The sequence below is a fragment of the Antechinus flavipes genome, chromosome 1 (genome assembly GCF_016432865.1).
Source record: "Antechinus flavipes isolate AdamAnt ecotype Samford, QLD, Australia chromosome 1, AdamAnt_v2, whole genome shotgun sequence".
NCBI classification, from domain to species: Eukaryota; Metazoa; Chordata; class Mammalia; order Dasyuromorphia; family Dasyuridae; genus Antechinus; species Antechinus flavipes.
In genome coordinates this window covers 609,237,054-609,264,136 of record NC_067398.1, presented here as the reverse complement: position 1 = coordinate 609,264,136, position 27,083 = coordinate 609,237,054, and the positions used below count along the sequence as shown (strand labels likewise).

The 27,083-nt window shown below is 36.8% G+C and overlaps 1 protein-coding gene across 1 annotated transcript in view; it reads left to right on the top strand.

The window, feature by feature from the left end:
- Positions 1-26,266, top strand: part of SAMD12 (sterile alpha motif domain containing 12) — a 494,473-nt gene extending 468,207 nt beyond the window's left edge. Inside the window, exon 5 of the mRNA XM_051971015.1 lies at positions 18,087-26,266. Coding sequence (XP_051826975.1) covers positions 18,087-18,109 — 23 coding nt within the window. The 3' untranslated portion in view covers positions 18,110-26,266. The remainder of the gene's footprint in view (positions 1-18,086) is intronic.
- The last annotated feature ends 817 nt before the right edge of the window (positions 26,267-27,083 follow it).

The window sequence follows — 27,083 nt, the reverse complement described above, 5'->3', positions numbered from 1 at the left end:
AAATAGCCCCATCCACAGTTTCATAGCAGCTTGCTTTGTACCTTTGCCAACACTGAGAAATTATCTGTTATCATTAAGACATCCAAGCCTTGTAACTTTTTCCTCAATGGAAATTAGTAAGCACCAGCTTTGCGAGGATTCCCCAAACCTCATTAACTCTCTTTGCTCCATCCTGAATGAAGGCTGGCTAATCCAGTTCAGACAAAAGTCCTACCTTCAGAAATTTTTCTGGGGAGCTCCATTTGAACCAAGTCTTTTTTTTTAATTCTCTGGAATGTGTGAGTAATTTTCTTTTTCCCTTATTCTTGCTGAAAGGACAAGAATCCACAGTAAGTCTTGGAGGTTGTCTTCCAGAAGCTTCTGATTTTTGATAGAAACACCCCAAGGTGAAAAGTGCTAGGAACAAAAGAATCCTTTTGTCATAAGTCTGTAGTGCACAATTTTACCAGTTCAGAGAGGTTTATGTAAACAAGATAATCTTTTACACTTCACAGTGTTTATAAAGCTTCTCCTAATTATCATTTAACAGGCACAAAGCAGAAGATTGAGGGTATGATCATGATGAGGAATAGACAGAAAAACAAGGCTTCCCTGGATTAAATTTAAAATAAATGACTTTCCACACATAAACACATGAATGTGAATGAAAGAGAGAGAGAGAGAGAGATAAAGAAAGAAAAAATGAGAGAGAGAGAAAGAAAGAGAGAGAAAAATGAGAGAGAGAGAGAAATGAGAAAAGGATAAATGAGAAAGAGAGGGAAAAAAGGAAGGAAGGAAGAAAAGGAAGGAAGAAATAGAAAGAAAGAAAAAAGCAAGGAAAGATTTAAATAAAGGAGACAAGTTTTTAAGCTTCCTTTTCCCCCCCTTTTTCTGAATCCTCCTCTGTTACAAAATTCATTTTAAATATTATCATTACACATCGATATTTATTCAGCTTACATTGTCCTGGACATTGAACTAAACAAAAGACAGTCTTTCTTTTGGAAGACTTACTCATAGAATACAACATAGCTATATTTGTTTTTACACCTGTATCTTCGTACAGATAGTGGAAAACACAGTTCTCAGGGAATTATTACAAAGCTTTAAAGACAATGACTATTAACTCTTTTACAAGGAAAAAGTCAAGGATTTGACATTAGCCAAATAAGGAGGTCTTGAGCAAGACTATCATTTGAGCCTTTGATTTCAAGTCTTTCTGTCTACTTGTTCCACTAATCATTCTTTCACTTTCATCTTCAATCTCTGTCTCTATCTTAGTCTATCTCCTGCTCTCTTTTTCCTAATTTCTCTGTCTCTGTTATCTCTCGGTCTCTCCCTCTTTCTCATCTCTCCCCCAATTCTCTCTCTGTCTCTGTTTCTCTGGATGTCTCTCTCTCTCTCTCTCTCTCTCTCTCTCTCTCTCTCTCTCTCTCTCTCTCTCTCTCTCTCTCTCTCTCTCTCTTTCTTTCTCTCTTTTTCTCTCTCTCTCACTCTCTGTCTCTCTGTCTCTGTTTCTCTCTCTCACTCTCTGTCTCTCTGTCTCTGTTTCTCTCTCTTTCTCTCTCTTTCTTTCTTTTCTCTCTCCCATTCCTCCTTTTTCCCTCCCTCCCAGCCTAAAAACTTTCTCTTCCTCCTGCTATCCCTTCCAAGTGTTTTCCTATATCACTCCTTCCCTTTAGTGATAAATTGTCTTAAAAAGGGAGGGGGAAGTAGGCTACATTTACTGACTTCACTACTTCACCACCCACTGATTCTTCAGCCATCTGTAATCTGACTTTGATCCCCAGTGTTTTACTGATTTTTTTCACTCTAAGGTCAGCCATGACCTTGCAATTATCAAACCCACTGGTTTTTTTCCTGGTCATTTTCCTTGAACTTTCTGCAACATTTGATATTGTTGGTCATTCCCTCCTTAATACTCTCTCTTTCTGTGGGTACATTGTCACACCTTCTTTTTGGATTTGACTGCCTGATGATTCCTTTGCTGTTTTTTCTTTGTCCTCCCATCTCCTTTACAATCTCTATGATGCATTTGTGTGTTACTATACTGCGAATGAATAGATGAAGCATTTATCAAACACTTATGATGTACAAAGCCCTGTATTAAGGCTGGGAGTATAAATAGAAAAGTGGGGCAGTCCCTGCTCTCAAGGAGCTCACATCCTAATTGGTAAGACAATACACATGGATGATTTTCAACTGCCCTGTGATCTTTAGAGTACAGAGTCAAAGTAGATGTTTTTTATTTAATATCATATGTAATGATAAAGTCATATCCATTTCTGGTGTAGAACCATTTAACAATGCCCAAAGACTTTAATAGCCCAAAAAATTCCTTTTTGGATCTTTGGTAACTGTGACTGTAAAACTTAGAGTAAAAATTGTCATCTCCAGTATGATGACCAAGGGCCCTGACTGAAATCACTGATACTCTAAAGACTCTTGGGTTCATGGTCTTGAGTTACTTCTATCAGAATGTAAAGAGAAATGGTGATCGTGGTAGCAGTGGTTTGTCTTACCTGGCACATGCTGCTGCCTCTTATCTCTCCCTAAGAGTACCCTATTTCTTCAGTCAGGCTGGATTGCAATTGATTGACAATTGATAAGCCTATCTGGCACCTTCTCCAGAAGAGTTTCTTGCTTGGATAATGGCTGTGTGGGATGAATGCAGGACTAGTGATCTGGTAGTGAAGGAGAGGGATAAATTGTGCCAATTCCGGGACTGCTGAGCCCATTTTCCTGTGAGTGGCAGTTGGCCACATAGTGGTAGTGGTGGTGGTAGTTAAGAAGGAAGATGGACCTCTTCTTACTATTATATCTCCCTTCAAAGATGGCTGTGGAGTCTGGGTTAAAAGCAAGGCTGGTGGTCTCTCTCATCTCCACTATTATGAGAGTCTTCTTGTTGATTTCCATGCCCCTATCCCCCTCATATAACTCAGTTCCCACTCTACTGCCAAAATGATTTTTCTAAAGTACTGATATATGTCCTCCCTGTCAAACTCTAGTGGCTCCCCATAGCCACAGGGATCAAATACAAAATCCTCTGGCTTTTAAAGCTCTTCTCAATCTAGTCCCTCCTATTTTTCCAGTTTTTTTTTTATATATTTTACCTTCTTCTAGGTATTCAACAACCCAGCTACTCACCTGTAAAATAAGAATATTGAACCAGATGATCTCTAAGGTCCCTTTCATCTTTAAAGTGCTAAATAATATTAGAGAGTACTCTCTAACTCAAATTTCACATTTGTTTTAAATTTATAACACTCATTTCCTTGGACTGGTACTATTCAAACTTTTGTTTCTTCTAATGAAATCTTACAAATTTGATTATGTGTTCTCCCAAACAAAGCAAACGAGGAATGAATAATATGTTTTAGGATTGGGAGAGAGGAACTGGCCATTGGTTTGAAACCCATAATCTAAGAAATCAGAAACAAACAAAATAAAAAACTGGAAAAAATAAGACTTTATGCATTAAAATCAACTATTTAATCTGCCAAGAAAATTAACTTTTGGGTTGGAGAAAGGGGATTTCTAGTTCATTTGGATTAAGCTGTAAGAGCTATTAAGATATTACCTCATAAGATTCAACATTATTTGGACAAATAGAGGGTACATTAATTACCCTAGGGATGAAGCAGGGATTCTAGAATTGCCTAATGGTGAGTGTCTCAGACATTTTAATGATTTCAAAATGTTGACTTGATGACTGGAATAGAATTGCCATCCTTCTGTCCAGTGTATAACAGGGCAGCTGAAGTTATCACTGGCTAATTGGCTATATAAATGACTTCCTACTAAGAACATCTGAACTTATATCTCTCTTCTCACGAAAATGTATGATCTTCCTCCTCACATAGTGCAGATTGGGTGGCATGTTATTGTAACCAAGCAAATCTCACCATTTTCCAGAAAATGCTCTTCCACAGAATTCAAAACTGTGTCACCTCTATATAGAAGGATACTGGCTCATCAAAAATGTTGATACAATTCAGAGATTTGTTCACCTGCATCTCTGACCCAGATTTTCTCGTTAGAGGTTTTTTGTCTCCCCAAAAATCTTAAAGTCCTCAAAGGTGAGAAATATATCTCCTGTTCTCTACACACAGTACTTACACTGTAATTAAGCACATAATAGATGTTCAATAAATACATATTGATTGACCAGTCTTAAAACTTAATCAACAAATATTTAGTTCTTTCTGTGTGTTGTGTGTCAAGCATTAAATGCATGGATTATAAAGAAATGCAGTCCCTGCTCTCAAGAAGCCTACATTCTGATGAGGGGACAAAGGGTAAATAAGGTATTTGCAAGGTACATACAAAGTTGATAGTACATAATCTCAGAGGGAAAAAGAGAAGCGATTAGGGAGACCAGGAAGGACCTCCTGCGGAGGTAGAATATGAGCTGAATCCAGAAGAAATCCAGTCTACAACAGTGAGAAAGGAGGATACTTCATGTGTGAGAGACAGCAAAAGCTCAGGTATGAAAAGAGAGATGGAATGCGTGAGGGACTACAACTAGGTCAATGTGGCTAGATTATTGAGTGCATGGAATGGTGTCAAGTATAAGGAACTTAAAGATAGTTTTTTTTAAAAAAGGATCTGATTTAGTGTTATACTTAAACTTCAATACTTAAAAGATCAGTCATGTCTCCATACAAGTATTCCACAATTTGATGTAACTTATATGTCACTTATATAACTTTAGTGGGAAGTTTCATCAAAGCTATTCTTCTTGAGATGGCCTCATTTTCTAGAGCTTGTTTTTGGCTAGCAAGGATTTAGGGTTATCATCAGTCATGACATCAAGGGTCATCATCTTTATCTCACTGGAAAAATGAGTCCGATTATTCTGGGATTAAAGTGAAATTTTGGTTGGCCATAGATTGGGCTCTTTGGATTTCTACATCACAGATATATTATATATATGCCTTCCTATTCTAGTGTTTTGTTTTGTTTTATTTATTGTGAATATAAGAAGCAAAATAAGCATTTTCATAACTTAGTAAAACAGAAAAAAAGGGCGATTATACTTGAAATTTCAAATCTATTGTGTACTACTATTCCTTTTAAATATATAGTGATTATCATTTGCTTTTGTTCTATCAAATATGGCTACCCATTACACTTACACTTACACACACACACACATACACACACACACACTTATGTGTATACATAAAATCATTCTTTCTCTTTCTCTATATATGTATATCATACATATATATCAGTTCTTTCTCTGAATAAAGATAGCATTCTCCTTCATTTGGATATTTACAATAGTCAAAATTAGTCACTCAAAGATGTTCTTAAAACAATATTATTGCTACTCTATTCAGTATACTATATAATTTCTATAAGAAATGATGAGCTTGATAATCTTAGAAAAACATTTATAGACTTATCTGAAATAATGAAGAATGAAATGAGTCAAACCAAGAGGACATTGTATACAGTATTCTAGTATTTTGTAAGCTATAGCTTTACACCTTAAAGTCTGACCCAAGAATGGAAGATAGACAAGCTTAACATATGACTTTTCTGTCTTATTCTACAAAGCTAGCAAGTGGCCTGGATCCTAAAATACTCTAAAATATTGACATCCTCATTTATTTTCAAAGCAAGTTTATTCTTATCTTTGGAATATGAACTCCTTAAGAGTAAGAATTTGGGGGGGGGGTATTTGTATCCCCAGCATCTAGCAAAGTATCTGGTACATAAAAGGCACTCATTGGTTGGACATAATGATAAATATTAAAAGCAAAAACTTGAATATAGAAAAAAGAAATTGTTGGTTATGAAGTTAAAGGACATAGCTTTAAATCTTATATCTTCCATCTAATAACTACAGATTTTAGTGAAGTCACTTAACTTTTCTAGATCTCAGTTTCCTCCTATCAGATGGGAAGGTTGGACAAGATGATTTTCAAAGGTCTTTCCAGATTTAAAAATACAGTCTCATAACATTAGAATCTATAGATATAGAATTTAAAATGTTGACTTCCAATTCACTGCTGGAATAGCCTGTAAATTTCACACTGATCCATGGGTATAAAGTAGTTCAGATTTGCTGGATACTGGGCTTCTGTTGTCTTTGTTACCATTTTGTTTATAGCTGTCAAATCCATAGTAACACAATCAAGGACTCGTTGATCAAAATCATCATGGAACAGAGAGTGCAGCACTCAGGGAAAGAAAATGACAATGCGTAAAGGGATGTCACCAGAACTAAGAAAACTAAGCGAGTTATCCTATGTATCTGTTATGAGATTGGTGGCAGGATTCAGTTTTATTTGTGCCTGAAGCCTCCTCAGCCCCATTGTCTTTTATCTCCTATCTAATTCCATATATATTCATTCATTCATTGAGTTTGCCTGTCCAAATTCCAGTTTGATTAATAGAGATATATGTTGTATCTTTTTAACACTAAAAATGACATCAGGTTTTGATTACATTAAACATAAAATCAAATAAAATGAACAAGAGATGAGTTGAAGAGAAAAATTACATAGAAAATGAAACATCTCTCCTGTAGAGATAAGTGACACTATGGTTTCATGTTATTATTATTTTGAGGCTGTTTTTTTAAAATAATATTTTATTACAGTAGATAGAAATTATACCTTAGAGTCATTCCTATCTCACTGAAGTCCCTCTGTGACCCTGCGTGAGCCAGTTAAACTCTCAGCATTTACAAAACAACTCTTAAGTACATAGAAGGAGACAACTGGTGTAGTTTCCTCATCTGAGAATTTCCTATACCAATTAAATCTCAAGGTCTAATCCCTATTTGTATCATCTTAGACAAGATGAGTAGTTCTCAAAGTGTGATCCAGGGACTGCTTAGAGGTCTCTAAGATCTTTTCAAGGGGTCTGAGAGGTCAAAACTATTTTCCTACTAATAAAGACAAATTAATTTAATCAGTAAATATTGATAGATATAACCCATGTGCACAAAAACTGTTTGGAAAGTCCTCTATCATTTTTAAGAGTTTAAAAGAGTCCTGAAACCTTTGAGAACTAGTGGACTAGGGTATGTGAGAACAAAGAAACTGTCACCCTCTAGCCATGGAAAAGATGAAGATTTGAGAAGTCTGAAATATCAATGTAATAGTAACATTCACTGAACCAGGCTATTTCTCCAGATTTATAGCATCTTCTCTTCAGGGCTCACTAAGCTGTTGATGAACACCCCACCAGCCTTCATAGCTCCCTGAAGGGAAGGTAGATAGTCAGCATCATTCCTGACTTTGCTGATGGGACCAGAGAGCTAACTTTTCGACCCTCAGACTTATTAGCTAGGCTATACCTCAAGCTTTCAGAATGTGCTTCTCAAAAATGATGTAAATTTTTATAGCCAGTCATGTATCATTTGAGACCTGCCCTTGTGACCTAAAACTCCAGTTGTTTGACAGACTGTTGAATGCTAAGAATACCTCTCCCTCATCCTTCTCAATAGAATGCACAGAGTACAAAGTGGAAAGGTCTATCTTTGTTTGGACCCTATGGGATGAGGCTGAGTCTACACCATATTTCTTTCTTCTTCCCAAAAGACACCATTTCAGTACCATGTTGGAAAAGGAAAGTAGCAAAGCTGGAAACTGAGCTCCAGATTTCATTCTCAGCCACATGGGAGGTTGTCTTTTGTCCTAAGAATGAGCATATTCCTACCTTTCAACCATCCTAGTATCGCCTTTACTTATATTAAAGTATCCCTTTATTAATTGGAAGATAGGTGACCCAATAAATAGAGCACTAGTCATATTCAGAAAAAGTTCAAATCTTGCCTCATATATTTATTAGGTTTATTTGACCCAAAACAAGTCATATAATCTTTCTCAGTCTTGAGTTTCCATTCGTTAAAAAAAGAGAGAGAGATAATAGTAGCACTTACCTTCTTGAGTTTTTGTGAAGCTAAAATGAGATCACATAAACAAAATGTTTTGTGAATCTTAAAGTGATAAATTAATGCCATCAATTATAGGCATACCTCAGAGATATTGTAAGTTTAGTTCCAGACCACACAGTAAAGCAAATATAGCACTAAAGTGAGTCTCACAAAATTTTTGGTTTCCAAGTATATATAAAAGTTATGTTTATACCAGATTATAATTTATTAAATGTGCAATAGTTTATGTCTGGTGAAAACAATATATATATATATATATATATATATATTATATAATTTTATATATATTTATATATATAATTTTAAATAATTATTTTATTTTATATAAAATTATATAAATTATAATTTTAAAATTATAAAACTAATATATACATAAATATATATTAAAATAATATAAAATTATATATATATTTTTTTTTCATTACTGAAAAATCTTAGCTATCATCTGAGCCTTCAGTAAGTTATATAGTCTCTTTGCTGGTGAGGAGTCTTACCTTGATTGGGATGGTTGCTGACCAATCAGGGAGGTGATTGCTGAAGATTGGGATGGCTATTGCAATTTCTTAAAATAAGACAACAATGAAGTTGGTATAGCAATTGACTCCCCCTTTCACAAAAGATTTCTCTGTAGCATGCAATATTGTTTGATAGCATTTTACCCACAGTAGAACTTCTTTCAAAATTGGAATCAATCCTCTCAAACCCTGTTGCTGTTTTATTTATGTAATATTCGTCAGTACTATTGTGTCTCTGGGAATGGAGAGGCTGAGGAGAAAGAGAGAGGCAGGGGAACTGCTGATTTGGTGGAGTAGTCAGAATATACACAACATTTATAGATTATATTTGTCATATTGTTTAGGCTCAGTTGTTGAAGCCCCCAAACAATTATAATAGTAATATCAGAAATCACTGATCACAGATCACCACAATAGACACAATAGTAATAAAAAAAAAACTTTGAAATAGTGTAAGAATTACTAAAATGTGATATGGATATGATGTGAGCACATGCTGTTGGAAAAATGGCACTGTGGATTTATTTGAAATAGGATTATCACAAACCTTCTATTTGCTTAAATGAGAGGCGGGGAGGGATGGAGGGAGAGAAAGAGAGGGGAGAGAGGAAGAGGAAGAGAACGGGGGAGGGTGAAAGGGAAAGGGGTAGGCTTCCATAGGGTCTATCAAAAACAAAAGGATCCATGGTGCAAAAAAGATTAGGAACTCCTGTCCTGAATTATGTAAGTTGAGGGAACTATAAACAGAAAGCACAATAAAGCAAAGTTCAATAAAATGAATTATGCGTATAATATCTGGAGAAGCCTAGAGGCACACATCCTCTTAATGGTGCTTTAACTAGTTTTTTGTTGATTTCCAAAAATATTTATTAAATGTTTATGTGTAATATTGTATACTAGGTACTGGGGAGAGAAAAAGATATGGAAACATAGATATAAATTTATGGATATCTGGGTTCAATTCCTATTTTTGATTCAGCCTGGCTGTGTGACCCTAGGCAAGTTACTTATCCTCTCAGTGTTCCCAGGCAATTTTCTAAGTCCCTAAATTACACAGAATGTGTCAAACTTTATTCTTCTAGTTCCTCAAAATCTTATATTGATTGGACTTGTGATTTTCTCAGTAAAGGGAGCTCCCAGTGAAGAACTTCTGAGAAAAATTCTTTGTAGCCTTCTCTGCTATTTATAGTCTTTGGAAGTTGCCTGAGACTCAGAAAAGCTAAAGACTAAATCCTGTCTGTGTGTTTTAAGTTTGTTTAATGATTGATCAATCATTTTTAAGTCATGTGTCTCTTCATGACCTTATATGGGTTTTTTTTTGGCAAAAATACTGAAGTGGTTGGCCATTTTCATCTCCAGCTCATTTTACTCAGGAAATGAGGAAACTGAGGCAAACAGAGAAGTGACTTACCTAGGGACACACAATACTAAGTATCTCAGGCCAGATTTTAACTCAGGGACATGAGTCATCCTGACTCCAGGCCTGCCACTCTATCCACTACCTGCTTCTGTGAATCTTATAGTCATCTAAGAGGGGAAGCACTTGACCCAAGTCAGGAAGCCTGGGTTCCAAACCTAGCTCTCTTCCCTCCTTTGAATTCCAGCTTCTTTCTCAGAAAACTGATAGGAATATAGCAGCTGCTGCTCGCTTTTCTGTGTCGTGGAGAAAGTATATCTAGCACACTATATAATGTATGTTGGTAGTAGCAGCAGTAGTCACACCATCATCATCATGTAGAAGGAACTACTAGAAACTCCCCAAAAGTGCTATTAGGTACTTAGGGGATCAAGAAAGGCTTTGGGGTACAGGTAGAATCAAAGGGATAAAAATTCAACTGGTGTGGTAGAAGACTTTTAGTATGGTGAGCCTGGGGCAAGTCCAGGGGAGAAAGATAGAGTGTGACTGAATTGGATATACAAGGAGGCTTCAGGAAATTTATTTGGCTAAATGTTGAAGAAAAAGGCTTGACATACCTAACCTATATCAAATTGCTTACTGTCTTGGGGAGGGGGGAAATAAGGAAGGGATGGAGAAAATTTTAGAACACAAAGTTTTACAAAATTATCTTTACATATATTTAGAAAAATTAAATACAATTTAAAAAAAAGAAAAGACTTAGCCTCTAAGAATTCTGCTTTTTGTTTATAGTTTCCTCAACTTGCATAATTCAGAACAGGAGTTCTTAATCTTTTTTGCACCATGGACCCATTTGTTTTTAATAAACTCTATGGAAGCCTATGCATCAACTGAGCTATGTAAAGGGCTATGCAAACTTGAAAATGCTATACGATAGCACTGTTTATTATGGACCCACTCTCAGAATTATTATAATTATTTGGGCCCCTTCTCAGAATATTTTTAAATCCAAACATAACCTTGCTTACTCTGCCCACATTGCCTGAAGCCCAGAGCTCTTGCCTTTCACCTCTCTGCCAGGTCTCTAGCTCCTTAATGGGGAATAAGGAGTATCCATTTTCTGCCATTGAACTCAAGCCCCAATAACTATGTTTCTTCATTTTTAAGGATTTCTGGAATCCCAGTTCCATTTAACCATGTAATAGAGTAAAATAGTTGGCTTTTTCAAAGTGATATTTACCCCAAAGACATCTAGGTAGCAAAATAGATAGAGTAGGGGGCTTGGAATCAGAAAGATTTGTCTTTATGAGTTCAAATTGGTCCCAGATACTTATTAGGTGCATGATCCTGGGTAAATCACAACCCTGTTGGTCTTCATTTCTAAACATGAGCTGGAGAAGGAAATGGTAAACCTCAGTATTTCGCCAAGAAAACCCCAAAAAGAGGCCATAGAGTCAGACCCAACTGAATAACAATGGGAAGAAAATATATACACATTTCCCCCCTTCCCCCAGAACTTGGGGAACATGATGCTCCCTTTCACCACTTCAGTGTCAAGGGAGTGAAGAGGGATTAGATTCACATCTTAACTCAGTTCCTAAATAACATAGTCCCACAAAGTTCCAGAAGACTTGAATGTATATTAGTATCCTGAAAGTTTTTCAGAATTACCATGTAATGCTAGCATCCACCTCCAGCTTGAAATCCTGCTTCCAAACTAGCCACAACTCTTGCTCCCAGGTTCAGAAACTCTACTACTTGTGCCTCAAACTGAAAAGGACAAAACAAATCAAAATCCCATGCCATTTATTTGGGCTGAGGCAAAAATAAAAATACCCATCAATGGAACCACTAGACTAGCGATTGATTCTATGCAAGAAACATCCAGAAATGCTGGGTTCTCATTAAAAAACTGAATCTCCAGTCTCCATATGGTACAGAGACTATTTGGACAGTGAGACAGAAACAAAAAGATTTTCTTACCTATGTGAGCCAAGAGTTATTTCTAAAGGAAGCCTCTACAATTGGAGTAACTGATCGTCAGTAAGTAGTCGTCGCCTGCAATCCTGTCATAATATTCCTTTTTTTCCCACATCTGATGAAATGAAAACATCTACCTATATATAACAAGACCAAGGAACAGAATTAAGCAGCTTGTAGAACAAAACATAATGAAAACAGAAATAAATGTGGAGGATGGATTACTTCATTCTATTCAACACTTATAGAACACCTCTGTCTTTGCAGTCAGGCCTTATCGCTAAATAAAGATTTCTCTTCAAATCCATAAAAGTTGTTACCCCTTTGATCTCTCAGAGGATATTTGGGATTCCTCTTTTTCTACTCTTATACGAACTCTCTTCAATATTAAATCCATTGTAAATAAAACTAGATTTGGCACTCCCACTGTCCCCTTCCTGTTCCTTTTCCACCCTCTGTCATATATTCCATCATCATCATATCTTCCCTAAATCCTTTAAGTACCCAATGCCTTCCTGCTTTTCTCTGACCTGTCTGTACCTTTTAAAGTAAATTAGTTTTCCTTCAATAGGTCATTTTGCCTACTCCTCCATCACCTATGCCATTTTAAACCTTCTCTCTTACTGGGTCACCATGGCCTTAGAATTCTTCCAAAACTGATCTGCTGATTATAAAGCCTTCTGTATTTTATGGGGGATTGATCCTGTTTAGGTCAGCAGATACAGTCTTATGGTCAGAAGATACAGTCTTATGGTCAGAACTATATTCAAAGCTTTTCCATCAAGGAGGAACAGTCAGAACTAACATTTGTTATTCAGTAGATCCATTCATATCCAACTCTTCATGTCCCCATTTAGGGTTTTCTTGGCAAAGATATTGAAGTGGTTTGCCATTTCCTTCTCCTGCTAATTTAACAGACAAGGAAACTGAGGCAAACAGACTTAAGTGATTTGCCTAGGGTCAAACAGTATCTGAGACAGGCAAAATTTTGTCAGGTCTTCCTCACTGTAGATCCAGCATTCTATCCACTGCACTATCCATAACTAATAGAATCAACATAGTCTTTAAGAACTCAAAGTAGTACAGCACATGTAGGAATTTGTTTTACACGTTGATACTAATTTGTTACAAAGGTTTTGTTTTTCCCCAACATCCCCTCTCCTCATGAAAGGGATACTAGGAGAAATTAATTTTTTGTTCATTGGAGCAAAAATTAAAATTTTTCCATAAGAAAAAAATCTGAAGAACTCATGAGGTTTTTCAATTCAAGAAACAGTAAATTCTTCTCAGGTTGAAAATATTCAGCATGGTAGAGCAAATAGCAAGCTGGTTTACAAGTCAAAATATCTGAGTTCAAATTTCCATCTCTAATCTACACTGGCTATATAAACCTGGTCTAGTCACCTACCTGTCCATGCCTGTGACAGATAATATATAGATTTTCATTGATGGAAAGGCAGTTCCTCATCGAGAGTTTCCTATACCAATGATATCAAAGGTGCAATCCAAAAAGCACTTCTTAAGTCTACATTGCATGCTAAATACTATGCAATGTTTTGAGGATACAGAGTCAAAAAATGAAACAGACGTTCTTAAACTGAGGTCCATGAACTTTAAAAAATAATGATAAATATTATTTTAAAATTTTCTTTTATAACCTTACATATTTTCTTTTATGAGTTTAAAAACATTATCTCAAGATGACTATAGGATTCACTACACTGCCAGGAGGTCCTTGACACAAAAAATGTTCAGAATTCCTGGCTTAGATGATTATAGCTAACATTTATATACTACTTACTATGTGCCAGATACTATACTAAGTGCCTTATAATTATTTCATTTGATCCTCACAACAATCCTGTGAGAGTATTATGATCCCCATTTTACAGATGAGAAAACTGAGATATGCAGATGTTAAATGACTTGTCCAGGCTGCACAACTAATATGTATCTGAAGTTGGATTTGAACTCAGAGTTACTTCTTTCTAAATACAAACTCATTTTCAGGTGAGGGACTAACAGTTGAGGTCACTGAGGAAGGCCTTTCATGGAGAAGTAGCATTTCAACTGAATCCTTGAAGGGAACCAGGGATTCTAAGAGATGGAAGTAATGTAGAAGCCAGTTCTAGATGTGGAGGATGGAGGACAGATAGACTGTGGAAAGACACAAAGACTGGAGATGGAAATATCACTACAAGAAACAAGTGAGACACTTTGGCAAAAAAATGTTTCAAACTTGTTAAAAGCAAAAAGGTAGAAATTTGAGACATTGAGGGGGTCGTTCTGAAATTATACCAAAAGGTGCTCCCTTACTACATCACTGTAGGAATAAAGCCTCTCTTGGGACAAAGTATATTGTCTAATAGTCTGTGTAAAGAAGGAAGCCATTAAAGGTATCTGGTAAGCTCCTATTGCCTTGTGCATTTATGGACCTGTCATATGTAAGGCAAAACCTATATTCTTATTAAATCCATAAAGGGAACTAGCAAGACACAATTGGTCCATTGATATAAAGGTAATCAAAGTATATTGGGAGTTCATCAATACCTAAGGAGAAATGTTCTGCAAGTAACCATAGAGAAAAAAGTATCTAACAATTGAAGTATGCCTCAATTAAGTTCAGGAAACATGAAGAGAAGATTCAATCCTTCCCATTTTCTTTAAAAAAATAATTTTTGGGGCAGCCAGTTGGTGCAGTAGATAGAGCATCAGTCCTGAAGTCAGGAGGACCTGAATTCAAATTTGGCCTCAGACACTTAACACTTTCTAGCTGTATGACTCTGGGCAAGTCACTTAATCCCAATTGCCTCAGCAAAAAGAAAGAAAGAAAGAAAAAGAAAGAAATAAAAAGAAAGAAAGAAGGAAGGAAGGAAGGAAGGAAGGAAGGAAGGAAGGAAGGAAGGAAGGAAGGAAGGAAGGAAGGAAGGAAGGAAGAATTAAAAAAAAACTGTCAGACAAGAAATGATGCTATAAACAATCCCTCAAATCATTAAGCCAGCAAAGCTATAATGTGACACTATTGTGGAATGACATAATGCCTCTTTTATATTTTAATATTTATTTTATTATTATTTATTGTTTTATAATGACTATTATAAATTATTTATTCTTAATTTATTCTTAACATTCATTTTTTTAAAATTTGAGTTCTAATTCTCTCCCCTACCCCACCCACAGAGAAAGCAATATATAAAGTCATGTAAAACATTTTTCCATATTAGTCACGTTTTTTAAAAAAGAAAGTAAGTTTTTAAAGTGTGTTTCAATCTGCACTCAGAGTTCATTAGTTCTCTCTCTCTGGAAATGTAGAGTATTTTTCATAATGGATCCTTTGGAGTCATCTAAGTCTTCCACAGTTGATCATCATTACAATATTGCTGTTACTGTGCACAGTGTACTCCTGGTTCTGCTCCCTTCATTTGCATTAGTTCATATAGATCGTTTCAGGTTTTTCTGAAATCATCCTGTTTGTCATTTCTTATATCATAAATCCCAATCCTATGCTGCTCAGTTATTCCCTAATTGATGGGCATCCCCTCAATTTCCAATTGTTTCATGTCTATTTTAGAGAAAATCCCAGTTAACTTTTTCCCATGTAGCCCCTTTCCCCAAGGAGTCCCAGCCATAGGACCAGTTATGTCAGGGGGACTCATCTAGAGGGCATCTTCAGGTACTTCAGACAGTATTCTGTTTCTAAAAACCAAACAGCTGATTTAGGGAGGTGGAGGAGAGAGGTGGCGGCCAAAAACTCCATGATCCAATCAGTAGCAGAGGAGGTTCTCCATCCCCGCAACTTGACAAAAAGCAGAGGACCAAGCAAGACCCAGGATACTCTTTGTTACAACCTGTCCAGAGATGTTGCTCTATGACATTAAGAAAGTAATTTCTACTCTCTCAGTCACCTCATCTACAGTACCACTCTTCCATCACTAGGTTATACACAATGTATTGTATCGCACACAACACACAAGCCACAGTATGATGCCCCACAATTATCAGAAAGAGATTAAATGAAGTGTTGTTTAGAAGTATTTCAATATAAAAATGGCTAAAATTCTACAGGTTATTTTATTTTTGGATGAGTTTTTAACTATATAGAAAACTGTGAACTATTTATAAAAACACACCCTGAGGGTTCTAGATAGCCACAATTTGATTTGTCCTTTTTAAAAAGAGTTTGTTAAATATATCCTTTGTACAGTCTTGATATCTGGTGTTGGTGACAGAAATACTGAGTATTATTTTAAATTGTGTTTTTCTTATGTCTTGTGTGATCTTGGCTTCTCATCTGTTCCTCAAGGACAGAGATCATTTTATGTCTTAGGTTTTGTTTTATTTTGTTTTTCTACCACCTCCACAGTGTCTAACCCAAGGCTAAATATATAGTTGATGATTTATAAATATATATATTGATTAACTGATCTGGCTAATCAGAAGGAAAAACCAAGAAATCCAGGAAATGTCACCCAAACAGAAGGAGGGAATAACTTTACCTTTTTTTAAGGAAAAAAAAAGTTGTAATCTTACAATTGGGCATATACTCCAAAGAGGTCAAAAGCAGATAGAGAGAGTTGCTATATATCTATCAAAGTATTCATAACAGCTCTTTTTGTGGTAGCAAAGAACCAAAAACAAAGTAAGGGCCCAGTAATTCAAAAACAGGACAAACTATAATTAATTAATAAAATATTAGTGGACAGAAATAAATAATGGCCATAGATTTAATAACCATCTCCATCCTGAAGACTCTTAGATCTGATCTAGCCCCAAACTCTCTGTGAATCTTTATCTCTCATCTGCAACTTCGTTTTAAATGATTGAATTGGGCTCTAAGGTACCTAAAATTCAATAGGTCCAAAATGGAATTAATCATCTTCTCCTCCTATGCCATTCCCCTTGCCTACCTTCCCTCTTATTGTTGAAGGTAGGAATCACTTTGGATTTCTCACTATCTCTCATCTCCTATATCTAAGCTGTTGCCAGAGTTTGTCAATACAAATACAGGTCAAATAAAAAATGCTCTATTTGGCATTCAAAACCCTTCATAACTTAGCTGCTTTCTATCTTTCCACTATTCTGATATTTGATTCCCCTATGTATATTCTGAGATCCAGTAACACTGTCCTCCTGGCTGTTCCTCAGACAAGACTCTCTATCTCTCAGTGCAAGCATTTTCTCACCCTGTCCACCATGCCTAGAATGTTCTCCCTCCTACAATTTGCCTACTGACCTGTTGGCTTCCACCTTTTATTTGAAAACTAACCCAATTCCTCATAATTCTAGTGCCTTCCTTCTGTTAATATTTCCTATTTATCCTATGTCGAGCTTACTCTGAATATGCCTTTGCATACTGTCTCCCCACAGGGTAAGCTCCTTGAGGGAAGGAACTGTCTTTTGTTGCTTTCTCTATCCTCAGCACTTAGCATTGTATTTAATATGATGATGCTTTGTAGGCACATAGTAGATGCTTAATAAATATTATTGATTGATTGCTAAAGAAAGAGAAACAAGTCATGTTTGTGAACTGGTACAAAGGGAAATCAGGAGAATGATACTCATAATATAAATGAAAAACATACTAAAAAGGAAGAAGTAATTAAAAAATCTTTGTGGTCCCAGAGTACAGAAATCATATCCGCTTCATCTGAACAAGGCAAGTAGAAGAACAAGGAAAAAATGTTGCATCTGCCAGCAGATATTGCCACTGTATGGTTGTTTCTGTTATGGTTTGTTTGAAAAGGGAAGACTTTATTTTCACAAATGACAGTGCTATTAAAGGTATCAAAAATTTGTTTTAAAATATGAATTTAAAGTTGCCTATTGTATAACTAAAATGATTGATAATGAAGTAGCAATGGATGTAGCAGCAAGCTGAGAAGCTCTGGCATGGGGCTTCTTTTCTTTTGGTTATATGTATCACTGGAGGGTTTTCCTCTGAGTGACAGTATCTGCCCTCTGGTAGGAAAACCCAATTTAACTGTGCACAGAAGCACATCCCCACTGCCTGTCCCAATCTGATCTCCTTCCAATTGCTTTATTAATGGAAAGAATCGTGGAATTAGATGTGACTCCTAGGATTGAGCTAGTCCATCCCCCTGCTTTCAGAGTGGAGCCTGCATCCCCTCAGGTAGATAGGTATCTCCCCTGTTCTTACAGCTCTCCAGGGAAAATTGTATAGAGTCTCTGTCAGAGATCTCATTCTAGTATTGAGTGCCTTTACCTGGGGCTCAAGGCACCTCTGTTTCAATGGAATAACAGTATTTAATATCCTGAAAATATGCAATTTGTACAATGTGAGCTAAATGACTTTCCTGATTTTTTTTCATTTCTTTTGCAGCCTCAACAGAGGGTTCTCCATAATCATGATTAGCCTCTAAAGCTGCTGTCCTGCCAGTTGATATGAAAGTGGCCTCTCCCTCATGAAAAGCCAAAAGAACGGCAGTGCCACGAGATGACTTTGGAGAATTGAAAGATTAACTGAGCTCCAACCACTCAGTCAAGATGATGGGTTTGGGAAAATCCTGGTTTGTCATGGATTTAAAATGTGGTACATCATCTCCAGTGCTAATTTGTTCCAAGTGGTCATTGACAGACCATTAGCTGGGAAATTGCTTCCAGTTTTCATCACTGTGCATAACTTGAGTTCCTTTCGAGGGATTCTCCGTGCCCTTCACTAGAAGTCCCATTTTAGCATGGCAACTACTGGATTCTTTTATTATGTATGCAGATGGCATGATGTTTTAGGAACCATTACAACAGTTCTGCGATCTCAGTGGAAATGTTCAAATATTACACCCTGATAGGAATGTAAACATGTCTCGTATCTGTTAGTTATGCCGTCTAAAGGTATTCCGTTCAACTATTAAGCACTTTATAGGTGAGCTCTACACAAAAGAATTAGCACGTTCTGTATATGTGAAGAAAAAAAAACCAAGATGTTCTTTTTTCTTATTTTTTTCCTCAAAATCTTGTTCTATTTCTAGGCTGAGATTGTCCAAGACAAACTCCACTACTTACATATCCTTTGTGGTTTGTGATATCTGGGTGTAGATATGGTTGTGGTACTGTTAGATTTCATCTCATAACATGTTTTTGGAAGACTGTCTTGATTCTAGCCAGAAAGAGAAGAACAAGGGGATAGTAGGCAAACCATGGTGATTTAAAGACATTACCTATGATTTTCTTATGCCTAGATCCCCTCATGTTGCCCACAAATATGAACATGCTTATCTGTCCATTGTGCTACTATAAACTTTCTTTTAATCACTAGAAGCAGAGATCTTGAAAACAAGGAGTGGGATTTTATTTTCATCAGCAGCCATGGGTCAGTGGGTAATGAAAGGAAGAGATTTTGGTCGTGTCATGTCGTGGTTCTTGCTTCCCAGAAAATGTTACAGAAATATTCATAGATACCATTACAACAATTCTGCATTCTCAGTGGAAATGTTCACAATATTATACCAGTTAGAATGTAAACATGTCTCATGACATGTTATGAGCCTAAGAGACTCGTGACTTCATATTAAAACCTTTTAAAACAAAAATTACAAAGTAAGTGACCCAATTGTATCCCACAAAAAGCAGATGAGAGTCAGTCCCCAGTAGGATTTTTTTTCTCATAGATGACTCCTAATCATCTGCCAATTAGTGCTTTTTTGCTATTTATCCTCCAATTAGTGTTTTTTCTGCTATTTTATTGTCAATATTTCAGGGGATTTTTTAGTTGTATTTGAACAAAATCCAGTGATTTCTATCCTTAATCCTTCTTAGAACATCAGAACCCACATGGACCAATATTACTTAGTTGATCCAAGTTTGTTTTCTGAAACTTAAAAACCACTATTTGACCAGACTGAAGGATCCAGTAAAGTTTATCTCCAAGGGTTGACACATGAATACTCACTATCCCAAGCCTAGCTCATACTAGAAAATGACTTCTTTAAAACCACAGGTGATAACTTGTAACTGACTGGGCTCTTCCCCAAGTTTAGCATTTAGAGAGATACCCAGACCCACAGCCTCCATCTAGTTGATTATATTCCTGTCTTTTAAAGAGTATAGCTTGTTGAGACTCTCTTAAAATCACCCAGTAGAGAGAAAAGAAATCTTCTTGAAACTCTGGCAAGTCAAAGGGGGAAAAATAAACATAAATTTATCAAGAGAGTGCTAAAGAGAGGAACTGATTGAGGAATAATCCCCAAGATCCTGTAGGGATTCTTTCTTTATCACACTATTCATTCTCCAGCTCTTCCCCAAGTAAATATTGAGAGGAAAGTATCACTGCAGCCCCAAAAGAGACATGTTAGAGTGGCTTTGGCGGAAGTTGACTTGTTCTTTTCCCTAAAGCAACCAAATTTGGGCTGATCAGCCCCTTACAATTCTGGACTTTTAGCAGTCTCCCCTACCCCACTTCCCCAGCTGTTACCACTGAGTTGTCCAAGTTGGGTTAATTCACTTCAATTTGCTCATCCTGTCCTGCTGCTTCTCCTGTTGATTTTTTATATCCCAACCTCAATTTTCCCCCTTCTCCCAGGCTACACAGCCAGTAGCCTACCTATGATATGGTGGTACAATTGATAGCCACCAAACTAAGGCAACATGATACATAAGCCACAGAAGAGAGAGGTGGTTTAAAAAAACAAACAAACATCAATTCCATCCATGCCTTATTCCCAGCTTTTCCCGCTCCCAGTTTTCATCTTGTTTTCAGTTTTGTGTTTCCTGGTCATATTATGATAAATACTATTCATACTCTTTTCCCCAAACCCCACTCTATCCTACCCATGTGGGTGTATATGTCCATACATTTGGTATGATATAACAGTAAAACACAGAGTTTGGATGCCACAAAGAAAGACTGCCAGGCTCTCAAGACATTGTGGCAGTCTGCTACCCATGGAGTCCCTCCTGGAAGCCCTGAGAAAATTGTCTGCTAGCTACCATATTTGGTCATTTGCCTCTCTCTTTTGGAATGAATAAAAAGCTATTGATGTTGCCTAGCCCTTTGGCTTTGGGTAAATATAGTCTGAACATTTAGATCAGTCCATTTCCCAGATTGAAGTCTTATTGTCACTGTTTGTAATAGAGAAAGGAATTTTTTTTCAAGAATATGAATGCTAAGGGCAGCTAAATGGCACAGTGAATAGAGCACCAGCCCTAGAGTTCAAATCCAGCCTCAGACACTTAACAGTTATTAGCTGTGTAACCCTGGGCAAGTCACTTTACCCCAATTGCCTCAGCAAAAAGAAAAAGAAGAAAGAAAAAATATGAACGCCCATAAATCCATTAAGGAAACAAACAAAGCTTCTATTGCTTTTTTTTTAAATCTCCCAAACTGTTTTAAATCAAAAGTTCTAGATAGAGTGCTGCTGAGTTGACATTTGTGTGAAGACAGTTAACCAAGAGAAGGCTTTTCTAAATATGTATTAGTACCAAGCACATGTCATTCATTGAAATGGTTAAATTACTGTTTTTCAGATAGTTGTTCTGTCCCAGGGAGGGTTTGGAAAGCCCTTCGTTATAAATTCATGGACAGCTTCCATCGTGAAACGGACCTAGTAGAAGCAACATTGGATTGAGACAGAGAAGCCAGGTTCAAAACCTACCCATAGAGTACCTTAGTTCAAATAGGGTCCCATCTGAAAAGGAAGGAGTTGAACAGGATGGATGGCCCCTAAAGTTCATTCCAGTTTTAAATCTATGAACCTGCTACTCAATTTAGGTTTTCTTGGGTGGCAAGAATGTGTAGAGGAAGGGGACCAGGGAATTGAGCCTGCATAGATTAATCATGGCTGCCTCCTTTTTCAAAATGGTGATCATTGTTCCCTGAGTATAATGTATGGAATGATACTTCCTAGAAACTTAGAACATTTTGGAGGAAGGGGAAGAGAAAGACAAAGAGACAGGGCAAGAGTGGAGGGAAGGAGGAAGAGAGAGAGGAGAGATGGACAGAAACAAAGAGAGAGAGATGGCCAGTGGTCTTATAAATTTTTAACATTCACTTTTCCAATTTCTCAAAAGCTCCCACATCTTCCTATGAATAAGCACACTCACACCCACCACTGTAGAGGAAAATATATTCTTGAGAATGAATAGACATGAATAATTATTAGAATCTCTAGGGTGCCAAGAAGAGGTTTGGAAAAGACAAATTAGCTAACTTTCACTAAGAAACTGAATTTAAATTTAAAAGATTGCATAATTTTACAAATGCACCCTGAGGATCTCAGACCTCAGAGACTTCTTCTACATGTCCTACAGGAATCTCAAAATTCCCCTAAGTGCCAAGAAGGACAGACTGGACAATTATGGTTGTGAAATAGAGTAAAGTCATTTCTAGCTCACTATTGGACAGGCTGAGTCCAACTGTTTTTAGTTTCCCAGAAAATACTGAAATATACTTTAACACCCTAGAGAAAAAGGAATATCAACCTTATTTGAGAAAATATGCCAAAGAGGAAAACGTCTAATGGACTTCCCCACCCACACCCTATTACCTGCTTTTTTTGTCTTTCTTTTTTTTTTTTTTTTTTTTTTGTCTGCAAATGTCACATAATTGATTTAATGAAAAATCGTAAAGTGTTACAGAACAGAAGTTTGCAAGATCCTGTTAGTTCTTTGGCTCTGATAATCCCTTTTTTCTAAGTGCATTAGCAAGCTCATTCTGTGCAGTATTTTCCTCCATATTCTTTAGAATAATTTTGTTATTTGACAACTAGATTTAAAACTGATGCAGACACTTAAAAAATATCTAACTTTTGAAAATGACACTAAAGACACTTTTTATTTACCCCTTCCCAAAGTCACAGCATATTCCCACCTCACCCCATTCTTCTCTTTCTCCTTTTCTCTGTCTTTCATATGTTGTGGATAGATTTCAATTATTTGATACAAAGTTCAAACAGAAAAAAAATCCCATTCCAATAAATACCTTCTTGCATTCAATGGCAGAGGAGGGTGATAACTGCACCATTGTGGTACATCAACTTCCATCTCTGGAACTTGACTTTGAATCAGTCAATCGCCAAATAGTCATTAAGCCAGAATTAGGCCCTAGACTAGGCTCTGAGAATCCAAATACAAAGTATGAAACAATTCCTACTATAATCAAAGGATCCTAATAAAAGTAGAGAAGGCCAGGAGGTGAGGTTCAGCTACATTTCTAGGATAGACCACTCATACTTTCTTAATCCCCTTACTTCTGTCACATCTAGATCACCTTCTATCACCACAAAAATTTCATGAACTTAGTTTTATAAAACAACATTACCCCGGGCTCCCCAGAAATGCCTCAAAGCAAGGAAGACAGTATCTCCATTATTTTTCTTATTCTCCTAATTCTCCAGAGAGAAGGAAAGGAAAACTTTTAAAATCCAACCACTCACACTCAGCTTTTTTTAAAAAGTTGAAAGTTGCTCAAACTTTTGTGATTAGTGAAAAGTAGATGATGCCATTGAGATTCTAATTCAAGTGTTTGGAAAGAGTGATGATGTTTGGTACCTTACTGGGTCTTTATTATGACTTTCTCCATGACCCAAAAATTCTGAGATAAAGGTAGTGAGATTCTTGAGAAATTTACAAAGGAAGTGACCTTCAGGTACCTACAGGATTTGGTCTTCATGCCCTCCAGAAGGATGACTGGAGAGTGGCTAATTGTCCATATTTTTCTTGATTTCCTTGAGGAGAATAAATAAAAGTCTGATTTTATGACACAACCTTTATTGTAACAGGAGATTCTTTGGGAAGCTGGTGGGTTGGGCTTCTCAGGCTATTCATTTTCCAATCCTTCCCCTTCTCTCAAATAGTCTGACTCACCTACCTTCTTCTGTCTTCTTCAAAGATGTTAGCCTGTCTCAGTTAAAAAGATAAGATACACAGACACACACACACACGTAGAATCCACTTCAGTGTAATATGTTGCTGTAGCCAATGAAATCTGGACACCATCATCAACTCCTAATAATTAAAATTTTTTGCCACAATTCTTTGTCATGATTAATATTTGATTTGTTTTCATTTACATTGAAAAACAAAAACAAAACTATGTTCTGGACTTCCTGAAGTCTCAGGAGTAGCATTTGCCAATTCCCACTTTCATAGCTCACATAGTAAACATTTGAAAGAAAAGTCTTGATGGTTTCTCAATATATCTGAGAAAGTTTTGAAGTATGCAGCTCAATTCCTGCCCATATTTTGAAAGGCAACTCTTTAGGGGTAGGGATATCAAAGGCTATGTAACTGAATATTGAACAACGTAACTTGAGGTGGTTTTTTCCCCCCATTCTTATTCAACTCTTACCTTAAACCTAAAAGGATGGGAGGTTGGTCTCCATGGAGTGGCTATTAATTCTAACCAGAAAGCCCAGCCAGGAGCCATGGGTTCCAGTTGCTTTAATTCATGCTCAAATGATTGTAAAAACCTCTTTGGGTTTCTGGATTATTATTCTACTACTAGTCTCCCTTCCTCCACCAATAGAAAAAAAAACTGCCCTTACAAGGTTATATATGTGGCAGCTGTGGTTTGGCCAGTGAAGGCATCTTACATTGCAGAAAGCTGAATAATGCTAGGAGATTGACCGTGCAGGCTTGGAGCTGCGTCCCACATCCCAACCATAATTCTATCAAGAATATACTTCCATTTAAGTGAGATCTGGTCCCAAATATTTTGAAGTGAATTCTACTGAAAAATCATCATAGTGCCTGTAATCGTGCTACTGGAGACCTGTGAAAACAATTCCCAGTTAGTTCAACTATTTAATATCATTAGCTTCTATATTAAATAGCTTTACACAGAATTTTAGAAGAGATCGATATCATAGCAAAACTGCATATTAGCAATAAAGAGCACCTGAGAAGAGACAGTATTGATCCATTGTGGTTTCTATGCTTAGGTTTATTCTTAGAACTTTGTGGGGGGACAACATAGCTAGAAGAAATGGAAAAAATATATTTTGAAAACAGAAACATCAAGCTAGGGATCCAAAGACCGGGGTCCACTTCCAGCTTCATCTTTTACTAAAAAAACCGTAGGCAGTAACTTAGACTCCATAGGCAGCAATTCCCTCATTTTAATTTATCCTCCCCCTTAGGCACTTAGGTTAAGTGACTTGCCCAGGGTCACACAGCTAGTATTAAGTGTATGAGGCTGGATTTGAACTCAGGGTTTCCTAATTTCAGGGCCAGTTCTCTATCCTCTGAGCCATCTAACTGCCTTTAGAAGCCTTCCCACTTAGCAGGCTTTTCCTTTTCCTGAGGACCAAATGAGACAATATATGAATATCATAGTGTATTATCATCAATATAATCTGAATTTCATGAAACACAATGCCTATTTCTTCTACTTTTTGCCTTATGATCCCCACCCACTATCTCGATCACATCACCCCCCCCCCTTTGGAAGTTAAACCAGGAAAGAAAGGAGTGATCCATGTATCCCACAACTATCTGATTTGCCAAATGAGATTTGTGCTGTCTTATGAATTCCAAAGACTGAGGCAGTCATCTGTCATCCCGACTCCATTTCCCAATGCATTGCACCCTCTTGTGAACCAGCCAGCCAAAGGAGAGAGCTTTGGGTTTGGCTTTTTTTTTTTTTTTTTACAGATAGGTTTTTGATCCCTGCTTTGCTGAAGGGCAGAAGTAGGTAGTCGACAAATGGAGGGTAAGGGATCAGATCATTCCACCCTGAATTTCTGTCCATTAGCCACCATCCAGTAGTGTGGGTTCTGGTGAAGGAAGGAAAGACCACACCACGTGAAGTGAATTGTAGGCCAGAAAAAAAAAAACTTCTTGTAATATCGGGAAGCAAACCAGTGAAAACTGCTCACTCCCTCTTTGGTAAACTGCATGCCTGTGCTTGTGTGCAGGAGCACACGTTGTCAGCTAGGTTTAGTAAGTGTACTTTGTAACACCATAGCCCTGTGTAGGTCAGACCTTTTTCACAGCTTCTATAAGTATACCATAAGCCAGCACCTGCATCAGCTTCCTGAGAAGGGTTTGATAAACAGGTATTTTCTTTTTTCATCACCCACAACTGTTTCCTCCTCTTACACCATAATTCTATATCTCTGTAGACATCCAAATAGAGTGATAACATCGAGTGCCTTTCTGATGGGCATATATTGTATTCCCCTAGGAACTCCGGGGGCAAAAAAAGTACAGAAAACCTTATTTTTCCCAGATATGAGAATGATTACACCTAATTTAACCTGTCCATTTCCATATTTAAGTGGCTGTCAACATGTTAATGCCCATTGATTCACTGTTCTAATTTTTTCATTTTTTTAAAATTGTTTTCAACTGTCTTTAGAAAGAGTTGATGAGGAGGCAGGCATTCTCTTTAAATTGAGTTAAATGAAATTTTTCAAAGTTTATTGTTTTTTTCTCTCTGGTGTCCGTGGGCATGATCTCTAGCAGGCTTGGAAATCTGCTTTATCATTTTGTATACTTGACAATTTTGTACTCCGCATTATTTGACTTCATATGTGCATGGCAATGTATTAAAACACAAAATTTTTATTACAGTGTAAAAAGTGTTTCATTTCTGGTTTTGAACAAATATTCTTGGAAAAAATCACATTAAACTTTTCATTTATGTTTTCTTCAGATCATCAGCTTTTCAAAGAAAAAAAAGTTACTGCATTTCTCTTTTTCTGTGTTAGTTAATGATGCAATTCATGATGGAAAATTGTCCTCAATTATGCTGTGTTTCCTGTAGAAATAATATATGTGAAATGAATCTATGGCCTCACTCCAGTTCCTCCTAGTACACAGACTTCTCCAGCACAACCAGCATTATCTGTACTGAGCTTGAAAATCTTGGTTTGAGACTAGATGGTGAGAGAAAGAACCTCAATAAGCTTTGACTGGAGAGGAGAGTGAGGGGAGGTGGATACTTGAAGGGCTGAGATTAAGTCTTAGAACCAGAATCTGCTACTCTTTCCGTGTTGATGACAAGATCCATAACAATAGTTAATTTGGACAATATCTCCTTTGAGCCTCACAACAAATGAGGGAGGAACTATTATTATCCCCATTCTACTGATGAGAAAACTGAGGCTGAAGGAGGTGAAGTCAGTTCCCAGGGATACAGAGCTAGGAAGTGTCTCAGTCAGGATTGGAACCCTGGTGTTGCTAATTCCACTTAAAATTTCTATTTTCTATTGTGTCATCATGCTGCTAAAAAGTTCCGTTCCTCATCCTCTGAAATAGGTACAAAGTGTGAACTCTATTTGAAATGGAGATCCTCAAGACTGCAGTGATTCTCAAACTTTTGTTTTCAGTATCTTTATCCTATTAAAAATTATTGAGGATCTCTCCAAAGCGTTTTTGTTTA